Below are 18,662 nucleotides of genomic sequence, written 5' to 3' on the forward strand. Positions count from 1 at the left end.
TCTTAAATGTCTCGTGTCTGAGACTAAGGGGAAGAGAAGAGGCGCTGGAAATTCATTTTTCCTCTATTTTCTAAAACGTATTAGAGCTACCATGTGCCTTCTACAGCACTGGTCTTCAACTAGTGGGTGGAGACCCACTAGTGGGTCACAGCCTGATCCAATGTGGGTCACAAAAGGAGGTCTACCATCATGTAAATATATGCCGAAAGGTTGATAAATTGGTCCTCAAATGCATGTTTGGGTCTAAAGTGAGTACTGGGTCTTAAAAGGTTGACAATACCTGTTCTACAGGATAGGATTATCACAAAATTCAAACAAGTGAAGAATCCTGTGGCACCTTAACATCCACCAGATTTAATATGACATCACCTTTCATAAAGACAAAAGTTAATTAAGTAAATGGATTTAAACATGATCTTATTGGTTATTTAAAACAATGAACTGAAGTCCGTCAATGGCCATTATTTCATTCTTCTAGAGTACATTATTTCATGTGTGGAATGCATATAATCAATTCACAACAGGGTTTCTATGGGTCTAAATATAATCCTGTTTCCTTCTTTCCACTACATGGTGCATACAGGCAAAAGCATTACAGGGAATGTTTTCCCCACCCCACTATTTTAATTATGCAAAACGATGCATGGTATGCCGTGCTGGTCCCACTCAGAGTAGACACTGAAGTTAATGGACAAGACTAATTTATGGACTGCAAGAAGATCAAACCTATCCATTCTGAAGGAAATCAGCCCTGAGTGCTCACTGGAAGGACAGATCGTGAAGCTGAGGCTCCAATACTTTGGCCACCTCATGAGAAGAGAAGACTCCCCAGAAAAGACCCTGATGTTGGGAAAGATTGAGGGCACAAGAAGAAGGGGACAACAGAGGACGAGATGGTTGGACAGTGTTCTCGAAGCTACCAGCATGAGTTTGACCAAACTGTGGGAGGCAGTGGAAGACAGGAGTGCCTGGTGTGCTCTGGTCCATGGGGTCACGAAGAGTCAGACACAACTAAACAACAACAACAATTAATGTTCATTCTGAGTAAGACTTAGTTGACTACAACCCAATGGATCCTAAATAACTTGCAATGTACAAGGGAAAGGGTTCTAGGTGGACAGTGTTCAGTGGACAGCAGGAGCTCTCTCAGGTATTCTGGGCCCAGGTATACAGGACATTAACAGTAAGACATACTGTATTCCCTTGAAATCAGGATGGAAAGAAATTGGTAATCAACAGAGTTCCTGCAGTATTTGATATGCACTCTGGCAGCCTTTATTCATCACTACACTGACTGGCACATTCTAGATCAACTCAAGTTTCCAAACTGTCTCCATAGGCATACTCCTCATACACCACAGTATAATAGTCCAGACAGAGTTTTCCAAGGCATGTCCAACCATAGCAAGGGCTCTGTTTTACAGAGAGTGATGTACCTGTTGTATCAGCCAAGGTTAACAGAACACATTTCTTAGCATAGCCTCTATATGAGAATTCAAGTTGTTCCCAGCCTAACACACTACTCTTTTAGGGAGAGTGTGACCCTACCTATGATGGGCAATTCTCCAGCTTTAGGACCACCCACCACAGGGAACTGTGCCTTCTGCAGATTAATTTTTCAGTTATTCAGTCTCATGCAGTGCATGACTCATTCAAGGACAAAACTGTCATGTCTGGTTCAGATGGAAAGATGAAACAGAGCTTATGCTGATGTCACCCACTCTAAAACTCTGGATGACCTCTATCAGTGGTCTCATGCAGAAGTTAAAAAACAAAGGAAGGGGACTAGATACCTTGAATATCAGATGCAAGCTTCTTCAGGGAATGACAATAGTATCCCACTTCTACCTTCTGGAATCTTTGGGCAACGAAGGAGTGAAGCCACTGCAAATCAATACTCCATGAATTGATGTAGAAGGACACCATGCCTAAACATATTAAAAGCTGCCAGGAGGTCCAGGAAAATAAACAAATCACATTTCCCCTGTCTTTTCCAAGTTGACTGACACAACCCACATTCTGGCTAGAAGCAAGATTGAAAAATGCCTGGTTAATATGCATCAAGCAACACTACCTAGAGACGCTCAGCCACAACTTGCTAGAAGAAATTAACCAAAAATGGAAGATTGGAAACCCAGGCTATAGCTCTCCAATCATGTGGTCCTTTTTAAGGCAGCAGGCTCACTTGTGGTTTTTTCAAACTAGTTGAAGCACTGGCTTCTCCTAAGGAAGTATTTTTCTCTTGGCAATTCAGCATGAGTCATGGTGGGTTGAGTGAACAAGTTGTAGGGTGAATAGAAGCAAGTCTTCTGCCTCACATGCCAAGAAATGGGATTAATCAAATAAAATCTGACTAGAGAAGAACTTGGATAACTCTAATACTAATATTGGGGAAATGGTGGTGTGAACATGAAATAGATATGAACAACTTTATGTGCAAAAACCTGGCAAAACCAATGTGGTGGGCTACTGACAGTTCTAACCCTTCCCAAAATATAAAAGCTATTTAACCGCTTAGAGAAGTTCAGCTAGATCAGATTGTGTGGACACAGTGGTCAGAGAAAAGTAGTTACGACCTTTGAGCCATATCCACCACTGAGTAAGCCTTCAAATGAGTTCAAAGCCATGTCTGATCAGATTTGCCATGAGTGTTTCTCCACCTGGATTTTATTAATTAATTCTTTATTAAGGTCCATGCTGAAACTGAGTAAGTCTGACAGTCCTTGGATCTAGTTGTGTTCAAATTGCATACCTTTAGCAGTCTTGTGTGTGTGTTCATCTGCCATTACTGTCATTTGTGGCATCCCTCAGGGATCTATTCTTAGTCCCACCATTGTTGACAATTTATATGTTGCCTGTGAGACACCTTATTCATAAGTATAGGGATTGGCTTTCGCTATTATGCTGATGAAACCCAGATTTATATTTCACTTAAGCACGATATTGATTCTGCTGCCTCTCTCTCGGAGGCTTGTTTGCTGGCCATAAAATTTTAAATGCAACTAAATTTCCTCCAGCTGAATGAAGCTAAAATTAAGGCACTAGAGCCAGGCCCTTTGCAACACTTTAAAAAATGCTGTCAGTCATCAAGGTCCAGCTTAATGGGTTTGACATTAACAGCACAACTGAGGTAAGGGGGGGGGATCTTCCTTTTCTTTCTCTGAGCCTTTAGCAAAAGTCCATGTATTTAGGACAATATTGGGAGGGCCTGCGACTCAGTCAGAGCATTACAGAAGGTCCCAGGTTCAATCCTGGCTGCTCCAGTTTGGATCAGGCATTAGGTGATGGGAAACACCTCTGGAGAGTCATTGATCTGGAAGAGCAGTAATCCCCAAGACAGAGCACACTAATTTTCCAACTGGCTGCAGAGGATGCTGCCTTGTATCTCTGAATGATTTGCTGTTCTGCATTCATTTCCTTCTGCTCAAACTCTATTGGATTTGGGTTATCCTGCTATGAGTATGCATCAGGTGTCCTTTAGACTATTCAGTTGCCTAGTCTAGAAAGCAAGCAGAATTCCCATCCTCAGAGGAGGCTGAAACTCTGCATGACTGACAACTATGGACTTGTTTCCTCCAATTAGGAGACATGTCCAGAACATTGGCTCAGGAAGAAACATAGCAGTGGGCAGTGCTTTTTTTCCTGGGGAACGCAGGGGTACACATACCCCTAAACATTTTATGAATCTAAGTTTGGCCTCATTGAGGGGCAGTATTTCAATATGAGTAGGAAAATGAGAGTACTTCTAAACATTTTTTTTAGAAGAAAAGGACTGGCAGTGGGCCACACTGAAGCTAGATGATTTATACCCTGTCATTCTCTGAAAATAAAGTGTGTCTGGTCTACAAGAAGTTTGGGAAACACTGTGTTTGCGCACTATTGACTTTCTAAAATTTCCAACCAACAGCTTGTCAAAACTCAGCATTCTAACTACATACTGAGGCCTTCTCTTCAGGGAGGTTTACAAGCAGAGCATGATATTAATATCATGTTGCTGATCAGAGATAAACTGTAACTCAAAATGGGGGGAGTGGTACATCTTTGGCTGTTATCCACTACCAGATCCATATAAACCATAAATTTATTTGGTCTTTCTAAAGAATTAGCTTCTTTTAGTGGCCATCATAACACTTCGTGGCCATGACAAGCCATGGGTTGAAAAAGCAAAAACCTGAAATTTTAGTTTGTATTTATAGGGATGGGAAAGCAAGGTACAAATAAATGAAACTAAATAATTTATAAATAATAGTAATCATATAGTTGTCCATCTTGCTATAATACTGTTATACTGCATTATTAGCTATTTAATATGATTATCAGATACAGTGCTATTTTTCTAGAAAAAGAGATGCTGGAACTCACCATGAACACCTCCCTTGTTCTCTTACAATGGCAATGGTTCCAACCTGAGAGGTAGCAGAACTGTGTTCTGGAGAGTTCTAGCTGAAAAAAAGCCCTGAACATACTGTATAATATAAATAGTACAGTGGTACCTCGGGTTACAGGCGCTTCAGGTTACATACGCTTCAGGTTACAGACTCCGCTAACCCAGAAATAGTACCTTGGGTTAAGAACTTTGCTTCAGGATGAGAACAGAAATCGTGCTCCGGCAGCGCAGCGGCAGCAGGAGGCCCCATTAGCTGAAGTGGTGCTTCAGGTTAAGAATAGTTTCAGGTTAAGAACAGACCTCCGGAACGAATTAAGTACATTACCAGAGGTACCACTGTACTTTTATGAGGTTTTGTTCCTTATTAGCCACCACGAATGCTATTTGTAGAAAGGCGGCACACATACTTTTAAAAATAGTAGGGTTAGGGATAGGGTTTAGTTTAGTTTAATGTGTTTAGTTTAATGTGTTAAGGTTGTGTTTTGTATTGTTTATATTTTGTATTGTATTGTTTTTTTTCTTTTGTCTTTTCTCTTTTGTTTTTTCTTTTTTCTTTTCCTTTTTTGTAAGCTTTAAAAGTAATTATTATTATTATTATTATTATTATTATTATAAAAAAGAATAGTTTCAGGTTAAGAACAGACCTCCGGAACGAATTAAGTGCTTAACCCGAGGTACCACTGTATGATAGTGTGCTCTCTTGCTTCGCTGGCAGATGAGATAATAATAATAATAATAATAATAATAATAATAATAATAATAATACATCGATAATTTTATTAGTTATACCCCCACCCATCTGACTGGGTTTTCCCAAGCCACTCTGGGCAGCTTACAACATAACTAAAACCATAATACAAACATCAAAAACTTCCGTAAACTAAGCTCGAGCTATCCAGAAATCGTATTGCCATCATGCAAATGCAAGAGCCGTTTTTGCAGACCAGAGTTTATCCACCTTTGCAAACCTCTATGAACAAGGAGGCTGTTTATGATTCTATGTTTATTCATTAAACCAAACAAAGGTATCTGATTTATTGGCCCCTCCACATTAGTTATGAGCCTGTTATGGCTCTGCTCTCCCAAGACCTCCTTACGCAGATTGTGATTCTGACATATTCAAACGCCATGACAAGCCTATCTTTTAAAAAGACATTAGTGTGAGTGCCATGGGAAAATACACCCCAGGGCTGTAGATGAATTGATATGATTTCCTTGATTGTATCTTTTTATTTATAAGGCATAATTTATGAGCACTGAAAAGCAAACTAAAATGAGTGATGACTAACTACAGCCAAAGTAATAAATCAGCAGCACTGAAAGAAGTAGTGATTTTGATCGAATCTATTGAATTAGCTGTTGCCCTTAGCCATTACAGGTATTGGAAAGACCTTTTAATATCTGCTTATCTCTCTCCTGGGAATGTTTTAACTATCTCATTATGTACCCATAGGAAACAAATTATTAAATTGTCTGCCTTTTGGAGTTAAACATGTTTGCATCTCATCTTTGTTACTGATGCATTAGAATATTAAAAGGAACAAGGTTTGGCTGAAACTTTGATAACCTTTTATATGTCAGACTTAAATACTTTATTCTGCCTCTCCATCATGAAAAGAACAAGTTCTGGAAGCAGAAGTGTTGCTGCTGTTTCTAAAAAAAAGACTTTACGTATGAAGACCTATATATCCCAGAGTTGACTCACCAGATTTCATTATCCAGCAGACCAAGGCTACATCCGCACCATACATTTAGATAACTATTATACCACTTGTAACGGTCATTACTTTCCCCAAAGAATCCTGGGAACTGTAGTTTGTTGAAAGTGTTGTGAGTTCTTAGGAATGCCTCATTCTCCTGCCAGAGCTACAACTCTCAGAATGGTTTAACAATCAATCCCTCTTCCCAAGCAACTCTGCAAATTATAGCTCTGTAAGCATCTTATAACAACTGCTCACCTGGGGCTCTGGGTGGGCAACATTTGCCACATGGCATGTTTGGTCTGGGGAGGCCACCATCTTACGATCTGTGGATGGTCCCCCATGGTTACTAGGAGCCATGCTTTCAGGCTAGTGGGCCCAAGCCTGTGCAACTCCCTCCCAACTGAGATTAGACAGCACCCACCCTCCTTGCTGAACTTCAGGTACATGACTAAGATTTCCTTATTCTGGCAGGCAATTTAAGGTAGTGTTCTATTTTATGATGGGGTTTTTTTTTATTGTCCCATTTTCTGTGGTTTGTTTTTATGTATACCACATAGAAACGTGAATGCTTCAACATTAGATAAAGGTAAAGGTAAAGGAACCCCTGACCATTAGGTCCAGTCATGACCGATTTGGGGGTTGCAGCGCTCATCTCGCTTTATTGGCCGAGGGAGCCAGCGTACAGCTTCCAGGTCATGTGGCCAGCATGACTAAACCGCTTCTGGCGAACCAGAGCAGTGCACGGAAACGCCGTTTACCTTCCCGCAGGAGCGGTACCTATTTATCTACTTGCACTTTGACGTGCTTTCGAACTGCTAGGTTGGCAGGAGCAGGGACCGAGCAACGGGAGCTCACCCCCTCGTGGGGATTCGAATCGCGACCTTCTGATCGGCAAGTCCTAGGCTCTGTGGTTTAACCCACAGCGCCACCCGCGTCCTATCAACATTAGATACATGTTTTAAATAAATAATTACATGCTTGAGCTGCCTAACAATAAAACAACAACAATGCAGCAAGGAAAAAGTGCACGTTTAAACATATGATTCAAAAAGATGTCCCTAACATACTTTCATGGAAGTTAAAAGGAAGGCGTTCCACAGCATCTTCTTGAGGGGCTTACTCCAAAGTCTTAGCCATTAGGCAACTGGGAAATCACATACATTTACACTGAAATGTTTAAAGGTTGGTCCGTTTTATATTAGTTCTATTGCAATAACAAAACATTTCCCTCCGTCTTTGTGGGAAAGCCAATGGGTCACTTGGAGAGATTGCTGTGTAGACAGTCACCAGAGGAATGGCTGTTTGGGGACCATTCTTCTGCCATATCTTATCGCAGAGGTCCGTAGCACAACCACTTGATATACCACCTTGGCTGCCCTTCTAGATTTGGTCGTCTGACTGTTCCATTACTAGCCTGAAGGAGCAGGGCTCTGTGAAGGCACATTTTTCAGCTGCCAAACAAGATTCCATTCGCTGTGCCTAGAATTCTTTCGTTCACTAAGTAGATGGATTCAACTAAGCTTTCCCTTTTTTTCAAAGTGCTGTCTGGGCACGTGGCCAAGAAAATGAAGATGAAGACATCTGAATTACTGCTTGTGTAGATGAATCTGGAGCCCTCTTATGGCTTTCTTAAGCCTCTGCACCTTCTAATGATGATAGAAATTTTGGCAGCGCTTTGGATTTGGGGGTCTGCGCAGCATGATGTAAGATTAAATTATAAAGGAGGCAATATATAGTTGAAGAATTCAAGGCGCAAGTACTTTCTGTTCCCATTTCCCCTGCCATAGACCAGAAGACTTAGACCTGAATCTATTACTCGAAGGATATTTCAAGATTCTCATATGAGAATTATAGGTATTCATCATGAATGCAGTATTAAAACTTCCAGGGATGGCTGTTATTAACTTGTATGGTTATTAACTGGTATGGTAGCTTAATGACAGCACTGGCCTTCATTGTCTAAAATAAATAGCATTCAACTTAGCTCATATACTCCTTAATTTAGTTTAAATCCAGCTTGTACCATTTTCTCTGCAAATGTCTCTCAGCTCAGTGATTGCAGCTCCACCCCAATATGTTGGGTGTGCACATACAGTTCAAGTTTTAATTCTCTTCATAAACAGCATATATTCCTTTAGAATAAGCTGGCTGTGCTTGATGAACTTTACGCTTCTCCTTGTTTTTGTTTCATCTTCTCTTTTATCCATTCTTCCCTGCACAGGCGATCATGTCTCACTAGATCTGCTTTATCCATCTGCTTTGTAAGGATGATCGTGGCATTTCTTCTTATGTGACTGTGCAAATTTGCTAGAAGCTACAATAACAGAATTGAAAAGCTATAATTGACCTCCCCTCAACACACACTAAACAGGGTCCAAACCCTCTCCCCATCTGCTAGCTTCCCCTAGGGATAGATGCACAAATTTGGGTGTCTTATTCTTCCAACCTTAAGTTCAGTTTGCCAAATTTATGCATCAGTTTGCAAAGAAGAATTAATGCAGGCAATGCAGGCGCAATGCCAAAAGAGCATACTCTCCAACTCCCTCATTTTTGTAGTGACATTCTTTATTTCTGGTACAGTCCTACCTCAGGTTACAGATGCTTCAGGTTGTGCGTTTTCGGGTTACGCACCGCACCAAACCCGGAAATACCGGAACGGGTTACTTCCGGGTTTCGTTGCATGCGCAGAAGCACCTAATCGTGATCACATTCGCAACCCAAGCATCCACTGTACTGGTTCACTGATGCACTGCTGCCCTTATTTCGCCCTTTGGGGAACTCTGGGGCATGTCTTCATGCAATCACATACACAGTATTGACTAAATTGGGCAATCTTTCCATTTTCCAAGTCCCCAGAAGTTGAATATCTGGATGTGTTTGAGCTAGTAAGTGAAAACCAGGCCCATTTAAATAAATATACTTTAGGTTTTTCCTTTACTACGTTGATATACAGCAGTGGAGAAGGCCTTCCAATAATGTGTTCAAAACAAGTGGGGAGTTGTGAACCTGTGGAGAAAGTGTGTGGAAATAAGGAATTTCAATTTCCATGTGGGAAAAGCTGTGTATATGAAAGCTCCACTGTGGTTGGGAAGAACGGCAGAGTACCTGCCTTGCATGCAGAAGATCCCAGGTTCCATCCCTGGTATCTCCAGGCATGGCTGGGATGACCTTTAGTCTGAAATCCTGGGGTGTAACTGCTGGTCAGTGTAGAAAATACAGATCTGAGTTGCCCAAATGTGTGACGGGGTATAAGGCAGCTTCCTATGTTGCTTAGCTTGCACTTCCTGCTTAGTGCAACTGCCAGTGGAGGAAAGCAGCTACATGAAGGCATCCTTAGCATTTGGGTTCCATCCATCTTATCTAATTAACTGATTGAGATTATACAAATAATTTCAACATGGCCTCCTGAGAACATACAGTAGGAGTTCGCTTTTAGAGATCAGTGTAGTGGAATTACACAGCTAGGGCCCAAACTGCTGTTTTCTTGGTTGCATCAGCAACGAATACTATTGTAGATGAGATTCTCCAGTTGCAGTTGAATCTATATTTTCCACATCACATTCCTGCTCTCCCAAACTTTTCCTTTTCAAATTGCCAAAATTTCTCACCCATTCATTCACAAGACTAGAAGGCTATACTGGTTTTCGTCTTTAAATGAAAGCAAAGCTACTCCCCCAAAAAGTGAACTGACGAGATTGCATAAGAGCATGTTTTCGTGTAGATAGAACTTCTCAACGTGAAAGCTTACTAAGGAATTCTTAATACTAAAAATCACACAGACAGTCCTCTTGTATTGCCATTTAGATCTATCATTCTGATTGATCACTGTGTGTTTCACTATTATTGAGCCTAATTTAACCCTATACACTTACACATCCATCTACTCCATCTATTGTACCTGACATTCTACAAATTACTTACTCATGCAAATGATGACCTAAGTCAACCTTTTATGCTATTCGTGTTTAATTATACAAATGATATTTGATAAATAAGATTATACATCCTTCCATATGTTTATTCTCTCCTTGATGAAAGTGAAATTTAATTTTCATGCAGATTTGTTGGAGGCTGTGCTTAGTAAGTGCTGAGTTTCATATAGTGTGCAGATTACTCTGGTTTTGGGAAGTTGACAAAAACAAAATCCGTTCACAGAGAAGAGCTGTTTTTAATTAGATGCAATTCTAGTGTCCGGATCTTGGAATCGTAGAATTGAAAACCATGCGTGTTGATTGATAGAACAAAATGAATATAACAAAGTGAGCATTTTGGCAAAAGCAGTATGAATAATAGAGAAGATGCTGACTTGTGTTCTTTTTGAGAGGGCATTTCCATATTAAGCAATAAATGAAATTTGATGTATGATCAATTGAATTAATGCCATTAGAAGAAGAAAAAACCTTCAGTAACTAAAGTCTTGTCTCATTTACTGAATAAGAGTAAAGAGAACATCAGAAATATACTGTTTGGTTGACTGACCAGAATATACCACCTGGTCTACATAGCGCTGTCATACCTCAAGGCAGCATTGATGATTGCCAACATTTCACACAGAGGTCAGTTCCATAGTTATCCTACATCCTCAACTGATGTTTCCTGCTGATGAAGAAAAACACCAATGGAGAAGTGGAAGGTTATGGCTCATGCAATAGTCTGGGCTGCTAGGAGAGTCTGTACCACTGCAATGTTTAGGCTTTCCATACTACCCAGCCTAGCATAAAACTTATCTGTTGAAAGTTGAATGGACACTCAACTGTGCTGGAAAGACAGAAATATTGAGAGCACTGTAATAGCATTTCACAGAAACCTTAATGAGAAAGAATGGTTCTTTTCAAATAACTGAATTCTTAAATATAGCTCAACCTGTTCCTGCATATGTGTACGTATGCACCTGGGCACTTCTTCAGCTGTTCAGATATGAAGTGTGTTTATTTGAAAAATAAAATCACCTAGCAGCCTAGTCACTCATGTGTGTGCTGCAACAGTGTAGAAAGTTAGGTTGCAGTAGGATGTTCAGTGAAGCAAGGGAATAATTTCACCTTGCAATACTGTCTGTCACTTATAATTACCAGAGGTGCTACTAGGGTGAACCTATGGCATGCAGATATTTACCTAAGTATGCCAAATGTTTTGGGGTTGGTTATGAGCTTGGGAATATTAAATTGGGAGGGTGCTCTAGTATACTGGGTAGAAACACACTAATTTAAAGACTTTATTTAGAGATTATTTGGCGTAATTAATGGGGGTTATGAGAGAGAGTTGAATTTGATTTGGAGCAGGATTTCTTGCGAAATTAATTGAGGGTAAATGAATTCAAGAGAAGCTGACTTTGAGTGATCTAGGATGGGGCGAAGATTAACTAAATAATTTATTTGGGGTGATTTGGATAGGAAGTTTGCTGGCTGGCTATGTGAAGTTTAAATTCTAAATGTGTGTTTGTTTAATACACACACAAACTCATTAACAAGCATATGCAAATATATGCCCCTTTGTCTTTTAAGTTCCTAGCAATTTTCCTGCTAATTAGTGTGCCAGACTTGTATGTAGCTTTTTAAGATGTCCAAAATGCCTAGAAAGGTCTGTGAGATGTCTCCCTTGCTCTTGAATCTGTCCTGCCGCCACAAGACCTTGCAATTGCCTGTATGTGCTGTGCAACAACATCTGCGTCCACCGTTGGCCTGTGGCTAGCAATGCTGGCTTGCCAGTGGGGGAGCTTAGACCTTTGCTGATGTATTACATTTGTTAGCTTCAAGGGATTTTGTATTGGAGTGGGTGTGGCAAGGTTCCGTTGACCAAGCCTGCTTTATCTTTGAGTAAAAATGGTCTAGAAGTTTTGCTGTTACCTTTTAAGTCCTTTATTGATGGACTTTTTTTTGTTTGTTTAATTTGGTTTACTAGTTGATTTGATTTGGTGTGTGGGTGTGTTGGTGGTCCATTGTTTGAATTCAGCACTTTTATTCAACTTGTTTTGTTTAAACAGCTTTTATAAATTTTGTCATTTTTGCCTTCTGTTACATTGTACAGTGGTACCTTGGGTTACATACGCTTCAGGTTACAGACTCTGCTAACCCAGAAAGATTACCTCAGGTTAAGAACTTTGCTTCAGGATGAGAACAGAAATTGCACGGCGGCGGCGGGAGGCCCCATTAGCTAAAGTGGTGCTTCAGTTTAAGAACAGTTTCAGGTTAAGAACAGACCTCTGGAACGAATTAAGTACATAACCAGAGGTACCACTGTACTTTTATGAGGTTTTGTTCCTTATTAGCCACCACGAATGCTATTTGTAGAAAGGCGGCACACATACTTTTAAAAATAGTAAAATGAATAAATATACCATTATGTGGTGCAAATGAAAATAAGCCTCGTACTCTTCCTCACAGACTACTTAAGGCTGCTTGAAATCTCCCAGCTCAAATGTTATTTGTATTTTTAAGGTTTGGTCGGTCAATTCTGCAGGCCGAACTGCTAGCAGCTGGACCCAATGTAAGACAGGCCCAGCCCCTCCTCAAGGACTTCATGCACCTCTGTTTGATACAGTGGCATCTACTTCAGCTGTGGTGAAAATCAGTCCTCCACTTAAGCCAAATGGAATAGTCAGTCTCTACAGGCTGTTCTCAAACAACACAAAGGGAAAGGATATGGTGGTGAGTTTTCATCAGACAAATTCTTCTTTTGAGCTGATAAGAATATTTGCTGTTTGATTTTTAGGAATCTCCACTGATGGAAAAAAAAAAAGCAGCAGCACTATGTTTGATTTCATTCCTTTACTCTGCAAATAGGAAAAGGACCACATTTCCAGTGTGGTTTGCTGTGCAATGTTCTGTCCTTTTTTCAGGGCCAGATTTAGGTTTGATGAGGCCCTGAGCTACTGAAGGTAATGGGGCCCTTTATATGTCTAGCTGTCCTTTGTCAACAACAAATTGTCGCTGTTTTTTGTGTTGAATATATGCTGTATGGTAATTTATGGACCTACAAAACACTGTTGCTGTATGTAGGTTTTATTTTATTTGTTTTTCATCTTATATTTTGGAAATGTACACCCAGTTTTTTTCCCTTTTAATTTTTTTTTGGGGGGGCCTCAAGAAAGTGGGGTCCCAAACTATAGCTTGTTTAGCTTATACGTAAATCCGGCACTGCCTTTTTCTTATCAGCTGTCAGAAGGAACAGCGACTCAACAAACCATCCACGGCTTGAGGCCTTTTACCACTTATTCTGTTGGGGTTGAAGCCTGTACCTGTTTCAGCTGCTGCAGCAAAGGACCCGTGGCACATGTCACCACACAGCCAGCTCCACCCTCACAGCAGCCTCCTCCCTTCATTCACAGCATCACCTCAAGGAATGCTTCTTTGCAGTGGGATACACCTCGGGAACCCAACGGCATTGTAAGAAGGTAACTGCTAGGATATACTTGGTATCGGAACTAACATCTGTGCTGGCTGGGCTGACTCTTCAGTTGATTCTCAAATGTCTGTCTTCCATTTTCTAGTCAACTTTAACAGCATTCACACCTGACACCAATAATAGGAAAGAGGCTAAAGGGTTTTTATTTTTTGTAAGTGACGTGAAGGAAATGACTCGGGATTTCAAAGACTGCCTAAGGAACACAATGCCCATTAATGTTAAAGAGCCTTATAAAATGGAATCTCCTTGTAGGAGATGTTGGAACTCAGTTTTACTCAGAGTAAACCCATTTGGATTAATGAACATGACTAAGTTTGGTCCATTAATTTCAGAGGGTGTACTCTGAGTGACGCTTAGTTGAGTGTACGCATTGCCCTCCAAACAAACTGGAATCCTAGCAATCAGTGTTTTTATTATGTATTTTGTGTTTTTTATCTTGTATTTCTGTGTTGTGAACTGCCCTGAGAGCTATGGATGAAGGGCAATATACAATATACAACAAGGGATATACAGGCAATGACCTGCTATCATTCACATATAGCCAAATTAGAGGCTTATAGCTTAGTAAACCCTCACCATCACGGTGATTACAGCATATGAACTAGCAAATACAAAAAAAAAAAGTCAGTGTCTTGTTGATGCCACCAAACTTAATTTTCCTTAGACAAATCAAGAATGAATATCAGTGCCTAAGAAAACTAGGCAAATTAATTATCTGTTCCTTTGGAACTGACAGTCTTGGAAAAATCCCAGGCATATAGATACTTTGTTGTTGTTGTTGTTTAGTCGTTTAGTCGTGTCCGACTCTTCGTGACCCCATGGACCAGAGAACGCCAGGCACCTCTGTCCTCCACTGCCTCCCGCAGTTTGGTCAAACTCATGCTGGTAACCTCGAAAACACTATCCAACCATCTCGTCCTCTGCCGTCCCCTTCTCCTTGTGCCCTCCATCTTTCCCAACATCAGGGTCTTCTCCAGGGAGTCTTCTCTTCTCATGAGGTGGCCAAAGTACTGGAGCCTCAGCTTCACAATCTGTCCTTCCAGTGAGCACTCAGGGTTGATTTCCTTCAGTATGGAGAGGTTGGATCTTCTTGCAGTCCATGGGACTCTCAAGAGTCTCCTCCAGCACCATAATTCAAAAGCATCAATTCTTCGGCGATCAGCCTTCTTTATGGTCCAGCTCTCACTTCCATACATCACTACTGGGAAAACCATAGCTTTAACTATACGAACCTTTGTTGGCAAGGTGATGTCTCTACTTCTCAAGATGCTGTCTAGGCCTGTCATTGCCCTTCTCCCAAGAAGCAGGCGTCTTTTAATTTCGTGGCTGCTGTCACCATCTGCAGTGATCATTGAGCCCAAGAAAGTAAAATCTCTCACTACCTCCATTTCTTCCCCTTCTATTTGCCAGGAGGTGATGGGACCAGTGGCCATGATCTTCGTTTTTTTGATGTTGAGCTTTAGACCATATTTTGCGCTCTCCTCTTTCACCCTCATTAAAAGGTTCTTTAATTCTTCCTCACTTTCTGCCATCAAGGTTGTGTCATCTGCATATCTGAGGTTGTTGATATTTCTTCCGGAAATCTTAATTCCGGCTAGGGATTCATCCAGCCCAGCCTTTCGCATGATGAATTCTGCATATAAGTTAAATAAGCAGGGAGACAAAATACAGCCTTGTCGTACTCCTTTCCCAATTTTGAACCAATCAGTATAGATACTACTGTCAATATAGATACTACTGTCTACAAATCAACATAGACCTTTTCTTCTTCTTGCCCTTGCCCTACCCCTACCCCGCTGCACCGTTTACCATCTAGCCTCCCCCCTACCAACTAGTTTGGAAAACTCAAAACACAACACACTATTTTGTGACATGGATTTTAGAAATTTGTTGTTGGTGTGCCAGAATTTGTAACATTTTCCCAGACTTATAATGTATTAGGGTCTAAGCATTTGTAAATAGGATGCTGGCACTAAGGATCTGGAGAGACCCCTAGACATGCAGGTCTAGTTACCTTAAAAAGTTATCACTTCAATATTTTCAATACTGGCATACAGTTGAGTTTTCAATAATCATTGTTTGGTTGGTTGTAAGATGCTCTGGGATGCCCTGGCCAAGATAAAATGACTAGAAAATTCAATACATCATCATCAATGAATGTAGAATATTGTTAAAATATTGAATGTGATGTGCAGAGTTCTGCAGCAATTGCAACTTAATTAAGTTGAGAGCAGGTCCTTGTGTTTGACCAGCATCAAGACACATAAGCAGGAAAGGTAAGTTTGTGTTTACCTGCTAATTGTGGCTCATCAGTGCTTCCGTCTTTTCCTCCAGGTATGAACTCCACATGCACACATCCTGCCCTTCCTATTTGCAGCCAAGAGAAGCAGCTTGCAAACTTGGCCCTATTGAAGTGAAATATGCGGGAGATGGCCAACACTCCAATGTGAGTGATCTACAGCCTTATACAACCTACAACCTGAGGGTGGTGTCTTACAATTCAGTAGGAAGCACTGCTTCAGAATGGATCAGCTTCACTACCAAAAAAGAAGGTGAGTTAATACAGGAGAGTATAAGAAATGTGTTCTGCCACTTTATATGCTTAGAGCATGAATGGGAACGTGTGACCCCCCTGATGTTAGTGAACCACAACTCATATTGTCCTTGGCCACTGATCACTGTGGCAGGCACTGGTATATTTAGTTTTGCTGTATCTTGTTTCTTATTGTTTTTAATCATCTCTATGGTTGCGACATACCATTTGGGGTTCATGCCATGTTGTGTAAGCATTCGATTGTCTTAGCATCTTTACAATGGTGGAGACGGCAAAAGAGTGTGGTACATGGTGGGGAAGGGACAGTGAGGAGCAATCCATCTATTTTATTTCAAAGAGCAAGTGATAAGAGCTGGGAGGAGCCATTTACCAAAGCAATGTCCCTCCACCAACTTCACACTAGAGGCTTACCGTACATTAATCAACCATTGGTAAGCAAAATAATGGCAGCCCAAATAATGCTATTATAGCTATATCGTTTGGCTTGCCTTTGAAGACCTTTATTTGGTGAAGACTGCCTTTTTTCCGTTTCTTTTTTGGCTGGACATTTATTTCAACACATTCCTTATTAACTCAGTGTTAAAGTTACTGAAAATTAGTGATCTGAAAAGCAGACTTCTCTGCAGCTTTACAACAATGGGTTTGCAATGAAAGGTTGGCCTCCTAGGAGCCATCATTACAGGTCACACTGATTATATAGTCTAGTTAGTTAATTGCTGTATTAATTTATTCAGCTTGTTAACTCCATCAGCTCCTCAGGTTTCTTGTATGTGCACCCTGGGTTCTTTGTTTCTCTTTCCTTGGTAGGTTCTGAAACACATAATTTAAAAGAAGGAGTCACTGACTTGTAGGCTTTCTTCTTTTCTTTAGCGCAGAGCCAGAATCATGACAAATGAACATACCCACCTTGTGTCCGTAAAGTTACTTTCATCTAACACAGTATTTCAAGAAGAGTGTCTGATTATATACTTATGTATGATGCTATTGATTAATTATCTGGAGCAGTGAAATAGATGGCTATTTGCAATACTCTCTAACTATTTTTGAAAGTAATTTTTTGAGAGGAAAAATCAAAAGAATAAAAATGAATGGATGCCAAAAGATATAATTTATTCTTGAATGAATATAGTTTGGAGGGGGGAGTTAACTCCATTGACTGTTTTAGATTAAATTACCTTAAATATTAATTCAATATGAAAAATGGCTTCCTTGTGTATTTAATAATATTAAAGATAATTAACAGCTCTAGACGTATTCAATGTTCCGGGCACATTTATGGGAATGCTCCCAATTCCAGCAATTGCAATTTGCAAATTTTCAAGTTGTGATGAGTTAGTACTGTCCAAGTGGACGGTTCTGATCCTTTCACACATTCTGCATAACATTATTTTATTTGTTTGTTTGTTGTTTGTTTAAGACATTTATATACTGCCCTTTACCAAAAGGCCACATGGCAGTTTACCACATAATAGGTAACATAATTATTGCACAGCACAAAAACTGAAAAGCAATTATTTCTGTACAACTAATTAAAAAAGCAGCAGCATCAAAACAACTCATAAATTACTTCAGGCACCATTCCCTTCATCCTGCCTGCTGAGGCAGGTATGTCTTCACCTGTTTCCTAAAGGAAAACAATGATGTGACTAGATGCATCTCAGTGGGGAGAGTGTTTCCCAGACCACCCAAAGATTTGGATTGTCCAAACAGCAGTGCATTTTTTGCAAACACTATTTAAGAGTATGTGTTCTCTCTGAAATATTTTATGTGTGAAATAGTTCATGATCAATCTTGCTTTATACCTAGAACTTAAGTTTAAGTTTTATGGAAGTTTATTATGTTATTGTGTCTTTATTAGGTGCTATGCCTCTTCTCTTTTTGCTCACCAACCCCCTCACCAAAGCCAACCTTACCCTTACTCCCCAAGTTTAATCCTCTCCCTGCAGAGCTTGCAAAAACCACCCCTCCCTTCTTCCCTCCCTTCTTCTCTTACTTAGACTTTGCCAAACCTCTACAACTTGCCTGGGTTGCTCGCTTGCTTTCTCACCTAGGCAAGCCACCCCCTTCCCCTTCTCTCTCCTTGCCAAAGTCACCTCCCCTCTCCCCCTACACCATGCCAAAGCCACCTCCTTCCCCCCACAATCCAGTGCTCCTGCTGCCACGCTGAGCTCCCCACACTTGTCCTTTCCCTTTTGGTAAGCAGCAGTGACTCACAGTTTTGGGAAGCCCCACCCATGTCACCTTACCAGCCATTGCTGCATAGCTCACAAAAAAATTCTCTTAAAAAATCTCTGCTTGTGTACTTGTTTGATGGGTCATGTTGACTTCCCACCTGAGTCACCTACTGGCCTGGCCACCCTTCTCCATCTCCCTCCTCCTCAGCCTCCAACACTGCTAAGGTGGTCCATCAGCTCTGAGAACCCAGCTTGCCTCCACGCTGTATTTTGCAGTGCTACCTGTCAGCAGCCACACAAAATGCAGTTTGATGACATCCTTACAATTTTATTGTATGTATAGATATGGGGGAAGGCCCATTCTGGCTGAAATACATGTGACACCAACTTGTGGCACCAATAAGTGCAGTACTCTTCAGCAACATCCTTCCTTCATAACTGTA

General features: G+C 40.7%; 1 protein-coding gene across 7 annotated transcripts in view; it reads left to right on the top strand.

Annotated features, from left to right (window-relative positions):
- Positions 1 to 18,662, top strand: part of USH2A (usherin) — a gene marked incomplete at its 5' end in the record, with an annotated part of 433,145 nt that overhangs the window by 401,702 nt on the left and 12,781 nt on the right. For all 7 annotated transcript variants that reach the window (XR_014562720.1, XM_083732918.1, XM_083732919.1 and 4 more), the window contains 3 exons: positions 12,525 to 12,734; positions 13,242 to 13,480; positions 15,826 to 16,043. Coding sequence is in view for 6 of the 7 variants with exons in the window: in XM_083732918.1 (XP_083589044.1) it covers positions 12,525 to 12,734; positions 13,242 to 13,480; positions 15,826 to 16,043 (667 nt within the window). The remainder of the gene's footprint in view (positions 1 to 12,524; positions 12,735 to 13,241; positions 13,481 to 15,825; positions 16,044 to 18,662) is intronic.

The sequence above is a fragment of the Podarcis gaigeae genome (assembly GCF_964106915.1).
Source record: "Podarcis gaigeae genome assembly, chromosome: 3".
NCBI lineage: Eukaryota > Metazoa > Chordata > Lepidosauria > Squamata > Lacertidae > Podarcis > Podarcis gaigeae.